The 21,546-nt window shown below is 32.7% G+C and overlaps 2 protein-coding genes across 2 annotated transcripts in view; one reads left to right on the top strand and one right to left on the bottom strand.

Annotated features, from left to right (window-relative positions):
- The window catches only part of LOC126738141 (delta-sarcoglycan), a 263,842-nt gene extending 256,745 nt beyond the window's left edge, over positions 1-7,097 (top strand). Inside the window, exons 4-6 of the mRNA XM_050443317.1 lie at positions 690-879; positions 933-1,125; positions 6,658-7,097. Coding sequence (XP_050299274.1) covers positions 690-879; positions 933-1,125; positions 6,658-6,964 — 690 coding nt within the window. The 3' untranslated portion in view covers positions 6,965-7,097. The remainder of the gene's footprint in view (positions 1-689; positions 880-932; positions 1,126-6,657) is intronic.
- A 9,961-nt stretch (positions 7,098-17,058) lies between these two features.
- Positions 17,059-19,143, bottom strand: LOC126738109 (odorant receptor 49b-like). The gene is made up of 7 exons (XM_050443259.1): positions 19,138-19,143; positions 18,771-19,081; positions 18,459-18,534; positions 18,187-18,390; positions 17,836-17,940; positions 17,175-17,330; positions 17,059-17,118 (listed from the first exon to the last, which is right to left on the bottom strand). The coding sequence occupies exons 1-7, from the start codon at positions 19,141-19,143 to the stop codon at positions 17,059-17,061; spliced, it is 918 nt and encodes a 305-aa protein (XP_050299216.1).
- Between the last annotated feature and the right edge of the window lie 2,403 nt (positions 19,144-21,546).

Raw genomic sequence — 21,546 nt, 5'->3', positions numbered from 1 at the left:
GAATAAAATAAAGAGTTTAAGTTAGCGGTAAAATTTTTCTGTGATTTGAGTGTCAGACACCAAAAGTTTCAACCATAGGACTATAATTGTATGACTTGACCCGGTGTAATTTTCAATATTTCATATTTTCTATTTACTCGCCCTATCCCCTTTCTTTGTTCCTATGCCACCACTATCTATATCTCACAAGTCAGTCTCAAAGACAGCCGCATTAAGCGACTCAACGACAAAGTCTGCTAATTATAGCCCGAGGACACGATCTAAAGACGGTGCCGTTCAAAAAAAAAATAATAATAAAGAATAGTCCTCACAAACCCAGCAATCTCAAAAAGAATCCGCGACTTTTTCTAATCATTCGCAATTAAAACCCCGTTAATTGAGACTGTATGAACGCGGGAGGACCGAGAGTTGGTTGCTAAAAGTGTGTATTATTTCTCTTTCTTTTTTAAAGGCGGTAACATTACAAAAAAAACTGCGCTTAGGTTATAAGAAAGAAATTTATTTTTTAATTAAAAGTCGGGAAAAGAATAACTTGGATTATAGAATGCATTGCATTTCGGTCTGAAAATTATATTATTTCGCTTTAGCATAAGGCTTTCGTAATTAAATATAATTTAAATTATATCCGCAACAAGTATGCTACGTTTAATACTTCGTATAAAGTATTTTATATTTTAAGTATTTTTTAGGACGGAATGGGTCAATTAGAAATAGTTCAAGGCGGACTAAGACTGAAAGGCAACGCTTATGTACTAGAAAACTTAATAGCTAGTCAAATTAGATCTAGAACAGGAGAACCCTTATTCATAGAATCTAGTAGAAATATTACCTTAAGGTCTAGAGATAACCGAGGACATCCTAGCAGTTGGATACATCTAGGTGAGTTATGATCCATCGATTAAGTATGTTGTAATAAATTATTAACAATACAGGCTTGGACAACTTCGAATGCCTGTCCGGCCACTTCCAAATTCTAGATGACCGAGGGTATCCCCTATTCTCAGCCGATAAAAACGAAGTCGTAGTAGGCGCAGAGAGTCTGCGGGTCACAGGGGAGGGAGGCACAAAATTTAGCGGTGGTATCCAAACGAGACTTGTGCGTGCAGAAAGTGGTCACGATTTGAGGTATTTAACAGTTTTTTTTAACTTGTAGGTTCACTGTTATATTTTGTGTTCAATGTATTACAATTAATTGCATAAATTCCAATTAAGAACCTATTGCATAAATATAAAGAATTAAATTTTAATGGATCAGCCTTATTTCATTCTAGTGTTTTTTGCCTCAGCACACATGTAACACAAATACTTGAAGAGCTTATACTACATACTTTTATTTAGACAGCTGTAGCAAAAAAATATACAGGTTGGAGAATTAAAGATTACGCATCCTGTAAAATAATGTGTAGTGTGTGAATTAATGTATGGAGCTTTAGAAGTGGATTCAACACGATCAAGTAAGAATGCTGGAGAGTTACCAGAATTTGGAAAAAACATAGGTAGAAATGTTTTAAATACTCTATGACTCAGAAGATATTTACCGAAGACTAATGTCAAAGAATGTAATTTTGTGAAACTATGATGGAAAAAGCTACTGAAAATCAATATTTTTTTTCGAAATGTTTTATTTTCATATAAATCTTTCTCTCTTTTTCATTAAATGGGAAAGGCAATCCTTCCGTTGTTCGATATTGGTCTGGGAAAAATGTGTACAAAACTTTTCAGTTCCGTAGTCAGTACTATTTGAAAATGGGACGAATACAGGAAAAGCTTCTTAATAAAATGCAAGTATGTCAAAAGAGAAATCGCTCATTGAATGCAGAACTATTTTAAGTCACAAAATCGTAATTTTACAGGAGATGATTTTTTTAATTTTTGTTTAACTACGCGTTAATTTTAAAAGAAAAAACTATGTTTTATAATATATCTAATAACTTAGAATCCTTATTTCTCACTACTAATATCCTATGTAATTATAAGATTTAGTTAAGTAAAATAATATGTGACTTAGGTTAGTTCTGATTACAAAAAAAATTATAAAAAAAGTAAAAAACAGTGCCTACAGTAAATAAAATTCTTATGTTTTGCCAATAAAAAAACAAAGATTTTTTTAATAAACAAAATAAAAAATATATTTCTACAAATACAAACTAGGTAATCAAACATGTTATTTAAACTTTATAGAAAAATTCGGCTGTTTAATTACATTTTGAAAAAAAAAACATTTTGAAAACATTTTGGAAAAAAGCACTTATTATAGATTTTATCCCGAATCTTCATCGTCTTTTTTTTCTTGACGAATACTGGAAAATGGTAAAAGTGATGATACTTTCTTTTTGCACAAAAATTGGAGATGATCATATTTCTTTTTTGTTAACAGAATTAAATCTTCATGGCATGGCAACTGAACTTTGGTAAGGTCAATGTCAATTTTTTTTCTTCCTTTTTGTGTTAGGTTAAAATTCTTCATTATAATTATATTTAAAAAGAATTGTGTTTGGTAAATTGTTATTTGCTTTGACTACCTTAATTTTAGGAAAATATACCTTATCAATGTTTTCGTTCCTATCCCAATTTAAAACAGTGTCTTTGGTAAGGGCTTTTAGATCAAAAAAATCTTCTTGGCCCATCTCAATTACATTGTAAGGTTTGGTTTTTTTTTGCGGTCCGGACTAGGGTATACCACTGATCAGGGGTAAATATAGGAATATACTTTCAAACCCTCTCAATTATATTGTGCATCGAATCCCCTTCAGTCTCTGTGTGACATTTTTCTAAAAATGTATGTCTGATGATAATAGAATGTCTGATGACAATTCCATGTTTATGGGCCAAAAAGTTATACATGGAAAAAAGAACTCTGTTTCTATTCTGACCTGAACAATTGTCAGAATAAAAGAAATTCTTTTTTTCCTTGTTGTACGTTCAAGCTAATAAATTGCATTAGGCAGCTACCTATTTCGGAGCATCCCCGTTTTCCGATAAACTCATACCACATATATCAAAATCCATCACCATTAGCCATATTGTAAACCGTAAAATTATATGTAGAAAGTTTGAGTTTATAATAAGTTAACTCAACATTAGATTTTGGTACAGGAAGAATTTGCTCTAGATCAAAAACAGCTGCACATAAATTATTGTCTAATTTCGCTTTCTCCTTATCCGCGTTTTTGAATTGCCTCGCAATCTCTTTGTTTCTAATGTGTAGCTGATATTCCTCTTCATCTCTTTCTTCTACTGTACTTTGGTCATACTTATTGCAAAGATCACACAAATCTTTTTTTGGAATAAAAAAAAGAAAAATTAAATTCACTATTGAAAATCAATCGGTAAATACTTTCAGTCGCTGGTGGCTTGAGATGTTTTTCATTACAGTACTCGAGATAAAGGGCATACATCTTGGAAATGTTTAGTGTTGCTGGTAAAAATCGTTTAGTCGTATTTTTTCTACAGTAATGGCTTTGTACAGTTTCAAATAAATTAATATGATCTCTTACTGATTGCTTTATAACATCATCGATTTTCGAGTTTTTACAAGCTTTACTTCTGCGATACCAGTAGTCCCCATTTTTTGAAATACTGTTTTTACGACTTGAGCACTTATACCTAATGACGTATTAAAAAAAAGGTTTTACATACTCTAATCTTATTATCTCTTATCAAAAATCTGTATTTAAAGGAATATGATCTTTTTCTTTCTTTAGAATTTTCCTTTTCTTCCTCTTTCGTAGTATCTTCTTCGACACTACTTATTTCGTTCTGGTTTTCTTTTCTTTTTCGTGTTCTAGCCTTCTCTTTCATTTCCACATTTTTCGAAATATAATCCCGTTGCCTATTTACATCTCCTAGCTTCCAATAGTTGGTATGAATTTGGTTTCTCTCTTCTTCTGTCACTTTTTCAGTGCATTTCTGTCTACAATTTATGCACGCGGGTTTAAGTTGCCTTCCAGCTTGAACTTTTCCTTTCCAGCTAGTATATTCTTTTCCCAAATTTCGTAGCTTTTTAATTTGATTCCTTCTCCAATTACTTGGATTTCTCTGTCGTTTACGTGTGTTTTTCTTTAAAGGAGATAATTGGCTTTCAGAACTCGCGTCACTGCTCGACGAAGTATCAACGTTCTCAACAAATTATTTGCTTGTTTTTTTTGGGTCGGCTCATAATCAGAATCTTCATCGCATGCAAAAGGATCCTCTTCAGATTCAAAAAGAAACATATCATTTTCTAATGTTGAAATGCACAGATCTTTAGTTGTTTTTCTACTTCGATCATTTTCTATATTTCTACTGGTACTTGCACACGACAAAACGTTTAAAGGTGGTAAATAGTCCGGCAATGCGCTGTTCTTATTTTGTTCTTCAGTTCCTAATTGTAAAGGCACTTGGTTAGTACAGACTGTAGAATGTATAGCTGCAAGAATTTTATTTTGTGGTTTTGAAATAGCTTGAGGTGCAGACATATAAATAGAGGTTTCCCAAGGAGTTAAGAAAGCGGGAGGTTGTAGTGTAACACTCCTATCCATTAATTGAGCTATACTACTTAAGTCAGTATTAGAGATATCCTCTTCAATAACTGTAATTTTTTTTTATTAAATTTTATTTAGAACAAAAAATAATTTACCTTTTTTGATAATGTTTTTTCCATTAGTGGTTTTTTGACTGGACTGGAAGTCTATCCCCCGAGACACGTTATTTTCGCTTTTTGCTATCACGACTGTGGCAGGTTTAGATTGATCTTTGAAATCTAAATTTGCAAGTTTACCAAATTAATTTATATTGAAATAACATAGATTAAAACTATTATTTGGGTATTTTGCTATTGTTCTATATAAAATATAATTAAATAAAAAAATTATTGAAATGAAGAACAATTTAATATTTTTTTTATATTTTATATGCAACTGTGGCGAAATATTCAAATAATAGTTTTCAAACTATGAATCTGCCACAACAATTTAGATTTTATCTATAGAATAAATTAATTTTTACTATAAAGTACAAAAAAAATAAAAATGTTATCAACTAACCTGTGTTTAAAGTCTCCTTAATCGTTTTGTCCTTTAATAATTGAAGCATTTTCACAGTTCTAGAACTCATTTTAGGAGTACAAGTTTTTCAAAAAAAAGAAATTCACTCTTTAAATTATACAAAATAAATCAGAACTAACTTAAGTCCATAAATGTTTGGACTTAGAATAATAAACTCCAAAGGTTTAAATGCAGAACTATCTTATGTCCACTCCACGCAGCGAGTTAACATACGTCTATGCTGAAGGATTGTTCTGCACTGAATTAAATTACAGGTTTCCAGTTAGGATAGTAGGTGGAAAGTGTCGATGGAGGGGATAGCCGTAAAACTTAAATAGGCTAGTTCTGCACCCAAATTCAGCCTTTTCAACCCCTATAAACTGTTTATCTATGAGCGTTTTTAATAGTGTCATTTAGGGTTTAAAACACAAATTGAGCTAAATTGGACTTGGACTAGTTCTGCATTCAATGAGCGAAATAAACAATAATACTGATATTGAGCTGGCCGTTAGTTAGCTCCAAGAGGCAATTCTAACTTCATATGATGAGAATGGTCCACCTTTGAAACAAAACAAAAAACAGGCATATAACGGCCTTATTAAAAAAATTCAAATGAAAGTTACCAAAACACCAGGGCAAGAAGGGAAGTTGGGAAGTTGTAAAAGTAATGAGAAACTATGCATAACTAGAATGGGCGATAGACTTTTGAAGCATACAAAGCAGCAGGACCAGATAAAATCATCCCAGCTCTTCTGCAGCAGGGCAAATAATCTAACAGGACAAACATCCTATTACCGATACAGGCGAGTTACTGTCACATCTAGCGTAATTAGAACAATTAAAAAACTGATTGAAAGACATGTTAGGGAAAGTTCTCTTCAAAAAAAGCCACTACATAAAAAAGAAAATGCCTACCAATTACCCAGATCTTACATCACCTAGTAGCAAAAATAGAAGCCGCAAATGATAAAAAAGAAATTGTCCTTGTAGCCTTTATAGGCATTGAAGGGGCGTTTGATCGAACCTCATTAAAATCTATAAACGCAGGTTTGTCCAATAACAAGGAATGTTAGATGGGGATGGTATTATACTCTGAAAATGTTTCCCCTTGCTTAAATAAATATTTATCATGTAAATATTTTTTGACGACGTCACTGGTAAAGATTACCTGTGTCAATGGAATTAACAATGCGACCGAGCGGCGTTGCGATGTTGTTGCCTTTTTCTTTACTATAGGGACGTTATTTAAATATTTTATTTAACTTTGAATGTTGACTTCTTTATAGAGTATTTTATCATATTTTATGACAAAAAAGCTTTTATTTATTATTAAAATTTTATTAAAGAGGAATAGTATTGTTTTATGCCTGTGACAAATTTTTATGATATTATAAAGTGTGTTTTTTTTGCCATTTCTACATAAGCATCATTGCATCAGAGATGTTGCAAGGAAACAAACTGCCCATAGTTCCATGGCAATGCTAATTCTAGCCTTTCAATGTTCTATGTACGGTACCTAAATTATATTTTTGGTTAGACAACTTTTAGCATATATGAGTATTTTCAAAAATATCATTCTAAAAATTAGCTTATTAGCTATTTATGAATATACTAATCACTGTTTGTTATTTAGGCTCGAATCACCAACGCGAAGCCTTCAGATTGAAGCACCAAAAGAGCTGAAGCTCGAATCCAAAGGTGGAGCAATCAACACTTTTGCCCAAAACGACATAACTTTCCAAAGCGAGGTCGGGGCAATTCGGTTGCAGGCTTCGTCAATTATCGTGCCGCAAATTCCCACCGCAAAAGTGACGGATCGACCAACGAGCACTCGGCATTTTGACGTTTTCCAGCTGTGCGCCTGCGAAAGTGGCAGACTGTTCCTGGCCGATCCCCATATAGTGTGTGCTAGTGAAAGTGACGATGGCCTATGCCGATAATGTAATAATTAAGTAAATATTAGGCAGTATGTTTTTTTAGTAAAAAAAAATTTCGTTGCATTGGTTAATGTGCTTCACATTTTTAGAATAATGTATAGAACAAAGGCAATTAAAAAAAATTATTAGTAATTTACTTGTCTGGTTCATTTGGACAAACATTAAAGGGTAACAGCTTTGAATAAAATAAAAAAATCCTATTAGTATATATAACATTAGTTGAACCAATATATGATACATAAACTATTTCTTAACAGATTAAAAACAGATAGTTTGGTTTCAAAAAACTTAGCGGCTTGCTAATATTTAGGCATTTATAATGTGAAAAAATCCTACGTGACCGCTTCTCAAAACTGACAATTTAAATATCAAATTTGCATACAATTTAGCAATGATATATTTTAGTATGACGATATTAGTATAACTATTGACTAATAATTTTTATTTTGTAATTTTTTACTGCAACAGATATTACTCATCAACATGCAATGTTATTGACATATTCATAAATACTTTGTGTAATTAAGCAGTTGACCAAAATAACCTTTGTTTAAATGGCGTTTAATTTGAAGTTTGAATTATGCACGAATTTTTAGAAATCTCTTATAGTCCAGGTGACTATATCCAGGTGTATAGGTAATTTAGTACTATTTAACTATATTACTATTAAAAATTAATAGTAATATTATTAATTACTATTAATAATATTACTATTTAAAATGATGATTTTCATTAATATTACGAAACACAATTCTAAATAGATTTGTTTTAAAACGTTTATTACAAAATAAAAAAATAAAAATTTACATTAAATAATACGAACAAAAGTATTTTTTTAGCTAATAAAGATTTTTTTAAGGGCGCATTGCTAATAATCGTGGGATAAAAACCTGCAGGATACAATTTCAATCGTAATAAAATTTTGGACTTCCTAAGTTGAAAATATTAATTATTTATTGTCATGGCAGCTTTGAGGTGATATCTGAGAAGAAATAATTCCGGATTATTATTATTATTCATATAAGAGGTATTGTGTTAGTATTTGTGTAGGAATTGTGTATCTAAAAAGACACCAAAATGACGCAGCTAACACACATTATGCCTGAATTGTTTCACAAATGTTTGGTGTCATGGTGCTCCATTTCCGACACATAGCATTTACATGTCAGTTGACGTTTCGAAACATTGTGTGTATTTTGACACCGGAAAATGACACGATAACGGAAGCGTTACTAAAATTCAACTCCAAAATGCTCACTGGGTATATAACAATGGCTAGTTCGCAATGTATATATCTGATGAAGTTCTGAAATTTATAAAAAAAAAAACATGAGAATGCCTTGGATGGAGCTTAACAATTTTTTATCTTAAAAGAACAAACATGAGCAAAGGTTACTTGAAATAATTAATACGTACTGGGTAGTCTACATTCACATCTGTATGGAAATTAAAATTGATTAAATTACTCAAAGTCTTTTAATGAGCAGTCAAATAACGCATATAACAGATTTTCTTTAAAATATAAAGATCAAAAGTTTATTTTTTTATCGTTTATTAGTTGTAGTGCGTAGTACTAATAGATAAATGATTATGAATTCTTGTGTTGTTTTTGTAAATACAAATGCGCATGTATCTAAGATATTTAAAGATGTTGAAAAATTATTAAAGAGCTCATAAGCTATTTTGTTAGAAATATTGTATTAAAATACTGCTAAAGCTAAAAAGCTTTGACTCGGCCTCTAGAAAGTATGCCTGTATATATTTTTTATCGGTAAACTTAGTTTAGCACGAGAAATTATATAAATTATTGTAAGCGATTAAGATAGGCCTGTAAAATAAAATGTGCATAATTAATGTAATTATTATCAAGTATTAGATACCTACGTTACCCTATATACTAAATATAATTAAATGATCAAACGAACTTACCTTAAGTGAAGTTTGATCATAATTATATTTCAAGCTTCGTTCTTCAAGATTACACATAACGTAGTACTATGTCTTCTAGCCGGTGACGCCACGAATTCAAAGCCTAAAAGAAAAAAACACAACACTCAGACCCTCCCCGCGCCGCCAGTCGGCCGATATATGCCAATCGTTGTACCTAAATATTCATAACGTTTAAAGCTAATAAAAATGCCATTGGGTAAGGGATATTATCATTTATAATTCGAAAGAAATAAGGGTGGGGTGTAATCTTTCGAACGAGGCTTTCATATAATTATGATCGAACTTCACTTAAGGTAAGTTCGTTTGATCATTTAATTATATTTCAAGCCTCGTTCTTCAAGATTACACATAACGTAGATGTTTAAAGCAAAATGCATTTTTATTCAATTATAAGTTTCTACGTAAAGACAGATAAATCAATAAACAAACAACATCAGCAAATGTAAAAATCAAACAAGTATGTATAAAAATAATATGTAATATTACATAGAACAACTACCGAATAACTAATTGAACAAACCTTAATATCTACTATTTAACTTAAGTAACTAGGTACCTTATTTTTACTTTTATTCATTTAAAACAGAATAAGCAAAATTTTCTTCTCCCCCTGTAATAGGTTTATTATAAAATTTTGCGAAAACTGAGGAAGACTTTGTCCAGCCTGCGGTGGATCTAATAATATCTAAGGATATGCCTTTCTTAAATGCTTTTGAGGTAGCAGCATGTCTTACACTATGAGCAGTATATTGTGATGTGTCTACTCCACTTGACTGAAGAACATATTTAATCCATCTACTGATGGTTTGTCTTACCACTGCTTTATGTGGTTTTTTGAAAGAAATAAATAACCTTTTTATACTATCCCGCAAATTTTTTGTGCGTTCCAAATAATGTATGAGGGTGCTTGCTACACAAAGTTCCGGGTTTTCCCGAAAAAACGGTAATACCAGAAGTGGTTGGAATTTACCAGGGCCTGAAGTTTTAATGATGTTAGGTATCATTATTTCAATCTTTGATGGAAAAATTTTTATATTGTCGATATTTATGATAGCTTACGTTTATGCCCTATGTGCTGTAATGAGAGCTAATAAAATTAGTAATTTTTCAGTTAATTTCTTTAAGGTTAACGTATTAAGTGGAAAATAAGTCTTGATAAAGTTAAGAACAATTGAAACATCCCATGTCTTTTGGTATTTTGGTTTTAGAGGTCTCTTTGGAAAAACTCCCTTAAAAAATCTAGTTACTATCTGGTTTTTACAAGTATCACTGTTAAAAGAAATTAAAGAAATTGCCGCTCTCATGGTATTTAGTGAGCCGTAGGAAGCACCTTCATTATATTTAAAACTAAGGAAGCTTAACAAATTATTAACTGTAAATTTAAAAGGACATAACTTATTAGTGAAGCAAAATTGCCACCATTGTTTAAGCGCTGAATCGTATTGTTTTATTGTGTTATTAGATAAAGATGCTAATAAAATATCGTACGATGACTCTGGTAGATTCTTTAAGGAATAAGCTTCCCTGATACATGTCCTGCAACCAGTGTAAGTTTGGCTGACAATGGATGGCATATTGTCCTACAAGGAGAAAGTAACAAACTAAAGTCAGGTGTAAAAATAATGGGGTCTTCTAGAAGTAAAGAAGTAAATACAGGATACCAGGGTTGCGCAGTCCACAAAGGTACCACCAAGATGCCTTCTGATTTATCCAATATTATTTTCTTCAACACTCTAAGAACTAAGGAAAAAGGTGGAAAGGCATAAAAGAACAACTTGCTCCAGGACACAGTGAAGGCATCTATTGTTAATGAATCAGGATCTCTATTCCATGAAATATATACATTGCATTTTTTGTTTACCCTTGATGCAAAAATGTCAATTTGCGGTTCACCAAATTTTTTAACAATTTTTATGAAAGCCCAATCTGCTAATTCCCATTCTGTATTTATTTCTTTATTTCTAGATTGTTCATCTGCCATATAATTTTCCTTCGATGGAATATATGATGCATAAAGCCAAATACTGCGGTGTTCACACCATTGCCAAATTAACCTTGATAAAGAATTTAAACGAGGAAATTGAACACCCCCCATTCTATTTATGTATGAAATTGCGGTGGTATTATCTAATCTAAGGAGAATTTCACAGTTTCTCAAATTTTTTGCAAAAGATTTTAACCCAATGAAAGCAGCTAAAAGTTCCAAATAATTTATATGAAATTGACTTTCTTCGTTCGTCCAAAACCCCGCTGCTTTTTCCTTATTACAAGCAAGTCCCCAACCAGATAAAGATGCATCTGAAAAGATCTCCAATTTGAATTGAAATCTCCTGATTGGGTTATATGAATGTGGCAAATGAGATATCCACCAAAGAAAGTCTTCTTTTAAATCTTGCGAAAGAATCATTTGGTGGTCATAATTTCCATTACTAAGAATAAGCGCTAAAAACTTTTCTCTTTCAAAACGTTTACTATAAATCCATCCATAAGCTACGGCAGGACAACTTGATACTAAATGCCCTACTAAACAAGCGAATTCTCTAATTCTACAAGAAAATTTATTTGAGAATTTTTTTAAAAAAGTCAACAATCTACAAATTTTTTCTGGAGGTAATTTTAATGAAAATTTAACGGAGTCTATAATGAATCCCAAAAAAGTACAGGTTGTTTGAGGAATTAGAGAACTCTTTTTGTAGTTTATAAGAAAACCTAAATTATCAAGTAATGATACTGTTGCTTGAATGTTAGCTAAACAGTTTTTATATGAATTGCCAAAACAAAGAATGTCATCAAGATATACTGTTGAAACGTAGCCATCACTTCTTAGTTGGTTTATCACCGGTTTTAAAACCTTTGTAAAAACATAAGGACTAGTGCATAAACCAAATGGTAAACAGCAAAATTGAAATAATGTACCTCTAAAATCTTAAAAATTTTTTACTCTTATTACTAATAGGTATCAAATAATATGCATCTTGAAGATCAACAGACCCTAAAAAATCACCTTGGGATAATAATTTAGAAACCGTTCGTATATCTTCCATTTTAAAATGGTCAGTATCAATAAATTTATTTAGTTGTTTTAAGTTTAATATAAACCGTTTTGTACCATCCGGTTTGGGAACTAAAAAATAAGATGATATAAATTGGCCTTTCTCAGAGGTACAAGCCTCAATAGCCCTCATATCTAATAATTTATTCAATGCAATTAATAAATCTTGATACTCTTGTTTTGACCATTTTTGTTCTTTTGAAATAGAATGTTGGTTTACCTTTCTAGCGAAAGGAATATCGTAACCTTGAATACAGGACAAAACAAAAGGTTCATTGGTTATGTGACACCAATTAATAAAAAAGTTCTTTAAGCTTCCTGCTTTGGTAGTTACCTGAATCCCTTCTATTACTGTCTTCTGCTCTGCTGTTGCTGGAATCGGCCGTGTTGACTTCTTGGATATGTCGATGGTCTGATGCTTCTTACTGCTCTCGGCTGCTGAGTTCGAGATTGTGGTTTGGGGCCCACCTGTTGGTAATTTGTATACCGTGCAGGTGGGCTCCGCCAGTTTAACTTCCTGCTATTTTGACTATTTTGTTTTTTGGAGTTGTAATTTGTAGTTTTTTGAGAAAAACTCGGTTTTAGGGCAAGACTTGCTTTTTGGATTGCCTTCGCTTCATCAATCTTTTGTGTTAAATTTTCACCAAATAAGTAAGTTCCAATTATATTGGAGTCCAGGATTTTTTGGACATTTTTATCCAACCCAGGGGAAATAAAAGCTTTTCGAGCCACTGACTGTGAATGGAATATTTCTGCCAATACTTTGGCAGTATCGCATAACTTGTCCAACATATCTAATCTGTCCACCCCCTCCTCCTTATTATGTAAAAGTTCGGAAATCACCAATCCTAAAGGAGCCATGGCTGTACCTAACAGCTTTTGAGTGTCTATAAAATGACTATCTCGTTTTTTAGCCGACTCACTTAAAGATGAACTAATTTCTAGATTTAATTTGGGTGGTTCTAGGTTGCAACTGCCCTGCAATGGGTATTTCTCTATTAAGGTACCCTTTATTTCTGGTGATATGCCTTGAGCTAACCAAATATTCCATCTAGATGCTAACTCTGGATGAAACTGTAATTGATCAGAAACTGGTTTACTTGGATCATCACCTAGGCATTGTAAAACCTCTTCATTATTCTGAGGCGAAACATCTGTGGCCAAAGTTGCCAATGGAAGTAGATCTTCAGGGTCTGAATCTGCAAAAAAAAACAATTCCATGAATCTATTAGGAATTTGTTTTTTCTTGTGATATTTGTTAAATATTTTAGCTTTTTTAATTCACCATATAATAGAAAAGAAACGCCAAAAAACAAGGTTATTTTTACCATGTCTTACCTCAAGTATAAGCCTAGGTTTTTATCTATAAAATTGTAAAATAACATTATTGTATGGATGTTATAAATCTCAAAAGGATTTCTTGTACGTTACGTCCCACCTTAAAGTGGACTCCAAACGAAAAAATTTCCTTTAAAAGATTTAAGAAAGAAGAGAAATAAGATTTTTATTTTATACTCTATTTCAGAAGTGTGTAGAGCAATAAAACCTCATTAGGTATGCAAAAGTGGTACCTGGTGATCCACCAATATTTTATGCCACTACCTTAGTTGGGTATTAGTTTCAATGTAAAATTCTTTCTTTTCGTTGATTGCAGGTAGTGCCACCCGGTTTTGGGTCAATTTATGAGTTTTGCCCATTGTTACCCACTGATAAACATTGAAAATGGTTCGCCAAAGGCGTGCAACTGGGACTTGTTTTTTACCTTATAATTAATGTACTTAAATGCTATTTTATTTTAGAAAGTTACTTTTGTTTAAATGGAATAATATATTTTTTTCACAAATTTATTGAACATAATATGTAGAGTAAAACAGTTGAAAATGTCACTTTTGGATCTGGCACTTTTTGAACAGTGTATAACAATTTTAAATTATAATAGATTGTAGTCTTCTTCGTCATCTGACGAACTGTCATCACCTCTTGACATTATAATTAAAGGATCGACTGTCTGATCTATGAGGTTGTCAAGATCCCACATTTTGTCATCTTGCTTAATTACATGCTGGACTGCTTTTTGCCAATTCTCTGATGTCGCTTCCGTAATGGCTTGATCAAACAGTAGCTTAACATCTTTCATTTTAAAAGTCGTGTTTTGTCTTGCTACAAATCCTTTTACCTGCGCCCATATCAGTTCTATAGGATTTAGTTCGCAATGATATGGCGGTAAGCGCAGTACAGTTATATTATATTTTTCGGCTATATCTTCCACGGCGTATTTCATGAAACGAGTTTTGTGTAAGTTTGCTATTGCCAGCAGTTCTTTTTTTATCAAATTTGCTTCAAACGCTATACCTTTTGCAGTCAGCCAATCGATAATTTCTTGCTTTCTCCAACTTGAAGTTGGCGTCTTCTCTATTCGCCGTGAATGATAGCTTGCGTTATCCATAACCACCACCGAATTAGCCGGAAGAAATGTTATCATTTCACCAAAATAGTCCTCGAAAACGTCTGAGTTCATGTCTTCATGGTAATCTCCTGTGCGAGTCGACTCAAAGGTTAGCAGACCTTCTTTTAAAAATCCCTCTTCGCTTCCAATATGTGTGATTATAAGTCTTTTTCCTTTTCCCGAAGGTACTTGAATACCCGTAGACAGGCCTTCTATGAAAGCTTGGCGAGCACTGGTTATATTTTTGTCTTGCCACATTTTTTGGACTATATAACCTTCGTTAATCCACGTCTCATCAAGATAAAAAACTTTCTTTTGCTCCCTGCGGTACTGCTTGATACTTCTCAAGTATTGTCGTCTCCAACAAACAATTTCGTCGCTCTCCAGTAAAAGTGCTTTGCGGTTATGCTTTTCCCAGGCAAAATCCATATTTTTTAAAGTTTTCCATAAAAGTTTTCTACTTATCAACGGAATACTGTCATCTCGGCCAAGCTCCATTAAAATTTTGTCTAGGGTGGGTATTTCCTTTTTAAAATAAAAAGAGTGAACTTTTCTTCGAATTATACATTTAGCATTTTCATCAAGGACTTTTGTAGGTCGTCCTGGCTTTTGCTTGGGAGATTCCACTTGACCTGCTACTTTTCTTTCCCGCAACAATTTGAAAATGGTGGACTTTCCAATTCCACTCATTCGAAAACATTTTTCAACAATTTCTTGCACAGTAAAACTAGGGTAATCGTGTTTTATGCAATCATGTACATTTAAAATAATAACTTTTTCACTCAGCGATTTTTAGTACATCTTTTTGTTGGACTGAATACCTCCATTTTTTAAATATTGGGATAATAATATTGTGATTACACTACAGCGTAGCAGTGACTACTAACGTTTAAAATATGATTTAAAAGTATTTATAGTCTGTATATATTACCTGACCCCATTTTTGCATGTTACAAAGCGTTAAAAGATAGGTACCTATACAAAAGGATTAAAAGTATTTATTTAGTATTTAATCTCTTTCAAAATAAAGGCATTTAATCCGTGAAAATTAAATTCATAAATATTATAAGTACCTGCGCCTATGAACTACCACGAAATGTAGCCAAACAGAACGGAATTCCCCAGTTTATTGCTCTATACACTTCTGAAATAGAGTATAATATTTCTGTTACGTTCCACCTTCGGAATGGACTCATAACTCATAACACAAACAATACCTCTTATTTTTGATCATTACATAGCCTTTATAACTAATCCATTGTAAAACCAAGTGGAGGGATCCTATAAGAAATAAAATTACAACGGACCTTCTAAATAATCAGCCTGCATTCCTGACTGTTCGGCACTGAGACGACGAAAACGATGCACTGGTTGACTTGATTTTAATAACGTTTCTAATCGTTTAATTCTTTTAAGCATATTATTAGATCTACTTGTAGATCGCTTTGCTGTTAATAGTCTTCCCATTTTTACACTTCAATAAAACACGACAACAAAACGACACCGCATAAACTCTTTATCTGTCCTAAATACACTTGTAGCGAAACACAGTTATGAATATTTAGGTACAACGATTGGCATATATCGGCCGACGGGCGGCGCGGGGAGGGACTGAGTGTTGTGTTTTTTTCTTTTAGGCTTTGAATTCGTGGCGTCACCGGCTAGAAGACATAGTACTACGTTATGTGTAATCTTGAAGAACGAGGCTTGAAATATAATTTATACTAGCTGTGTATAAAAGTCAAATAACTGATAACAATATAAAAGCCTTATTACGTTTTTTTAATAAATAAGTCTTTGCAAATGTTTCGGTTGCTTTTTTTTTTAAATAAATACTGGTTTATTATCACTCAGCGTTTTTTTTAACAACAATTAATGGTTGTAAGCAATGCGGCAGTGCATTGATTACTAGTTAGTTCTGGTCAATGTAAGTTTTTCCAGTTACCTGACAATTATGGTGCTGTATATACAATTTTTGGTTCACACATAGTAACTCGATACTCGATATTTTCCAATATGTAAAGAAAAATCCGATCCACTAACTCCAAAATCCACAATTTTTACACCGAGAAACCACCTGATTGTCCGTTATTCCGAAATGATACAATTTCTCGAAGGTCAGCCGAGTATATAAGGAACCGCGTCGCCGCTTGGAGTCAATTCAGTTAAGTAAAGTTCGGAATATTGGCGCGAGATTTAAATCACACATAAATATTTATACATAAATATGTCTAGTAGTTGTCAGTGATGGTGTTTAGTGGCGTAAGTGTGTAAATAAATTGACTATTTCTGATTGTTTTAATTCACATCTAATACACGAAAAAACGCTGTAATATGGTGTTGCCGCTTACTAGTTTACCTTGTATTAAAAATTATATACAGAGTTAATCTTTCTTCTGGACTTATAGCATTTCTACACTTTGCTGTGTTTTCTCTGATGATGTATGGATTGCAATAAATCAAGTACCTAGCTTATTAAAGGAATTCTTGGACATTAAGTTTATATGAACCTAAACTTAAGAGATAATAAAAGACACAAGAAAATAAAAATTCCAATACTTTCAAAAATTGCTTATATTTTAGTGAATACATTTGTGAATACGTTCTTCATAACATTTCCTTGATCCAGTCCAGTTTTCAAGTTTCCATTCATTTCTTACTATTGCTGCTATACATAAGCATTATATATGAATAAGTAGCTCTCAATATCTAAAATGATGTATGATAATTTAAGGCAATAGAATTATTTTTCCAATATAACTAACCGTAATAAACGATTCCAAAGACATAGTGCTAAATGATCCAATATGAAATTGTAAAGGTTTTTGAGCACGCATTATAAAGAATAACATCATAAACTTTACTTTACTGCATTGTTTATACCAGGTACTCTCCCAAACTGCTAAAGCTAAGCCTTGGCTCTAAAAAATAGATATTGCATACAAATAACGTAAAATATGCTCGTTTGGGCTCCAAAAATGCGATATCTCTGTGTGCTATATGTGCTTCAAATTTTTTTTTCTATCCAGATGATTCATACATAGTCATTAATAATTTAGCTATTCTTATTTTGTGAGTTTTATCCTTTTTTTTTGAAAATTAAAAGTACTTTCGTCGATTCGGGGTTGTTTGAGTTTACAGGTTTGTTAATATTCTATTTCTTTTTGTCAGCAGGAAGAACAGTGTTTGTGACTAGGAAATATTGGGAAGCCCGAATACGTATAGACAAAACAATACGTATAGATAAAAAATGTGGTAGTCTTCCATGGTAATCTTACTGTTACCTTAGGTCTTGCAAGCTTCGTTAGGTTCTTTATTGGCCACACTTTTTCTTATTTTTAAGCTTATATTTATTTAAGGTAGTTTATGTTCAATAAATCTAACTATGAACTAAATGATACGCTATTTATTAATAGCATTACTCACCAAAAATATAACTTCATTAGCATAATAATAATAAATTATTAGCCTCAATATCATTCCAAGAAAGAAAGTTCCCACAAAAACCAATAAAATCCAGGTTAATTCGTTCTAAAAAATGCAATAAATAATTTTTGGGTTATTTTCAGCATCATAATAATTATTACCCCTAAGACCTGAGTCAATATAGATGCTATTTGCAGAGAACTTTGCAAAAAGTCAAATACCATTAAAGTGCCCATTGTTTTATTATAATTATCCATGTATCTAAAAGAAGTTATTTATATATTTGACAAGAATTCGGCAAATATTAAAATCTCACTGAATAATCCTCTTATGTCTATCTATTAAATTCACAAATGCCATAATGGCTGCCGAATCATCGTTCTCTAAGCGTCTAGTTTCTCTATAAGATTTTTTATAATCTTCAAAATTTCTTAAAAGATGCTGAAGCATTGTTAGCTGACCACTAGGATAAGTAATTAAGTTAAACATAAATATGTCAGTATAGGTTACAAATGATGCTCCTACTAAGCTATCTAGGACATGCCACATATAAGCCTCCTGAAAAAAGGGTACTATGTAGATAAAGTAAAATGATTTTTTTATTATGAAAACGATTTTCGTACTAAATAATAATGTTGTTCATCAAAAGGAAACCACGATGATAAAGGCAGTGGCTTAACAACAACAGTCTGATTGCCTCTGTGATATAATAATGGCGGAACAATTGTTGGACGAATTATGTACTGCATTGTTATGGCAAAAAGAATATAAAGATAATATTTGGTTTTATTTTTTGTGTCTTCTGTGCACTTCTTGTAGATTTTCTTCATCTTAAAAAATACGTACGAGAATATAGTGTTATAACAATAATATTAATAAGACATACCTCAGCGTTTTCAAAATCACTTATATATTTTTCCCCATCAATTATTTGCCTAACGATAGCTTTAAATCCAGGGCTCAGCTTCATGATAAACTGCCTAGTGACTGTAATCGTATAAATTAAAGTTATACACAAATTAGCAGATATGGCGTCAAGCTTTAATCCATCCTCGTTCACAATCAAATATAACTTTATATATGCTGTCGCTATAAAAAAGATGTAGTAACTAAGGATAGAGTGAGAGAAAATTATGTAAATTTTTTGAAACGTGTGGTTGTCTTCAAACATAAACTCTGAAGGAAAGATGCCGAGTAAAGATGAAAAGATCATTGATATTTTTAAGTGTTCGCATTTTGGATAAACCTAAAAAAACATATTTTAAAAAACTACGAAAACAGTATTAGGGTTATAGAGTGTACCTTCATGCCTGTATCTGGGTAAATAAATGAAATTGCTCAAATTAATAAATAGGTTACTTGGAAGTAATTCTTGTTTATAAAATATGTATTTATATATGGTTACAACATGATTAAAATTTTATTAATTCGGCTTAGCAGTCTTCATACAGTATGTATGGGTTAAATTTTGAATTGCATATTAAATACCATATTATAGAACATAATTGTCTATCTATATTTTACTTTTAAATTATAAATGATGTTTCGGAATATGTTAGAGATCCCCCAGATTTAGATACGATCCAAGGAAAAAGGAAATAATTTATTTTAACATCTTGTAGAACTCGTCACAAGAAGTTAATATGCCAAAAATTACCTATCTAAAAATTGCAAAATGAGAGAGTAGCGTCGATTCGAGCAGAACTAAATGAATGAGAGCACTTTGAAAATTCGAAAAAAGTCGTTTTCGACGTCCGTTTTTGAGGCCAAAAATGGGCATCAAAAATGCCATATCTCAGCTATTATAAGAGCTACGACCTTGCGGATGGTCTCGTTGGATTCAAAACGACGAAACTAAGACAAAACCGTTGGAATTTTCCCGATAGCTCCCATAGAAGCCGAGATATCGACCTTCAAACTTTGGAATTTTTCATTTTTCGGGTATACCCCCCCGTATCGAATTTTTTCACCAAAAATTGATTTTTTTCGAAATCAAACTAAGTATACCAGCGTCTTATTTGGGTCACCTAGATTACGAAAACACCGGGTTATAACAGGATCCGAGTAGAATTAAGGGAATGAGAGCACTTTGAAAATCCTGAAAAAGTCGTTTTCGACGTCCGTTTTTGAGGCCAAAAATGGGCATCAAAAATGCCATATCTCAGCTATTAGAAGAGCTACGACCTTGCGGATGGTCTCGTTGGATTCAAAACGACGAAACTAAGACAAAACCGTTGGAATTTTCTCGATAGCTCCCATAGAAGCCGAGATATCGACCTTCAAACTTTGGAATTTTTCATTTTTCGGGTATACCCCCCCGTATCGAATTTTTTCACCAAAAATTGATTTTTTTCGAAATCAAACTAAGTATACCAGCGACTTATTTGGGTCACCTAGATTACGAAAACACCGGGTTATAACAGGATCCGAGTAGAATTAAGGGAATGAGAGCACTTTGAAAATCCTGAAAAAGTCGTTTTCGACGTCCGTTTTTGAGGCCAAAAATGGGCATCAAAAATGCCATATCTCAGCTATTAGAAGAGCTACGACCTTGCGGATGGTCTCGTTGGATTCAAAACGACAAAACTAAGACAAAACCGTTGGAATTTTCCCGATAGCTCCCATAGAAGCCGAGATATCGACCTTCAAACTTTCGAATTTTTCATTTTTCGGGTATACCCCCCCGTATCGAATTTTTTCACCAAAAATTGATTTTTTTCGAAATCAAACTAAGTATACCAGCGACTTATTTGGGTCACCTAGATTACGAAAACACCGGGTTATAACAGGATCCGAGTAGAATTAAGGGAATGAGAGCACTTTGAAAATCCTGAAAAAGTCGTTTTCGACGTCCGTTTTTGAGGCCAAAAATGGGCATCAAAAATGCCATATCTCAGCTATTAGAAGAGCTACGACCTTGCGGATGGTCTCGTTGGATTCAAAACGACGAAACTAAGACAAAACCGTTGGAATTTTCCCGATAGCTTCCATAGAAGCCGAGATATCGACCTTCAAACTTTGGAATTTTTCATTTTTCGGGTATATCCCCCCGTATCGAATTTTTTCACCAAAAATTGATTTTTTTCGAAATCAAACTAAGTATACCAGCGACTTATTTGGGTCACCTAGATTTCGAAAACACCGGGTTATAACAGGATTCGAGTAGAATTAAGGGAATGAGAGCACTTTGAAAATCCTGAAAAAGTCGTTTTCGACGTCCGTTTTTGAGACCAAAAATGGGCATCAAAAATGCCATATCTCAGCTATTAGAAGAGCTACGACCTTGCGGATGGTCTCGTTGGATTCAAAACGACGAAACTAAAACAAAACCGTTGGAATTTTCCTGATAGCTCCCATAGAAGCCGAGATATCGACCTTCAAAGTTTGGGTTTTTTCATTTTTCGGGTATACCCCCCCGTATCGAATTTTTTCACCAAAAATTGATTTTTTTCGAAATCAAACTAAGTATACCAGCGACTTATTTGGGTCACCTAGATTACGAAAACACCGGGTTATAACAGGATCCGAGTAGAATTAAGGGAATGAGAGCACTTTGAAAATCCTGAAAAAGTCGTTTTCGACGTCCGTTTTTGAGGCCAAAAATGGGCATCAAAAATGCCATATCTCAGCTATTAGAAGAGCTACGACCTTGCGGATGGTCTCGATGGATTCAAAACGACGAAACTAAGACAAAACCGTTGGAATTTTCCC

Source organism: Anthonomus grandis, chromosome 7 (genome assembly GCF_022605725.1).
Source record: "Anthonomus grandis grandis chromosome 7, icAntGran1.3, whole genome shotgun sequence".
Classification (NCBI taxonomy): Eukaryota; Metazoa; Arthropoda; class Insecta; order Coleoptera; family Curculionidae; genus Anthonomus; species Anthonomus grandis.
The sequence above is the reverse complement of the archived record's forward strand: the minus strand, read 5'-3'. Positions and strand labels throughout refer to the sequence as shown.

Bases quoted from the DNA above. Each gene is read 5' to 3' on its own strand.
- LOC126738109 (XM_050443259.1), bottom strand. The intron at 18,391-18,458 runs GTACGAAAATCG...TTTTTTCAGGAG, and splicing joins ATGAACAACATTATTATTTA to GCTTATATGTGGCATGTCCT. The intron at 17,941-18,186 runs GTGAATTTAATA...TGCATTTTTTAG, and splicing joins CGGCAGCCATTATGGCATTT to AACGAATTAACCTGGATTTT.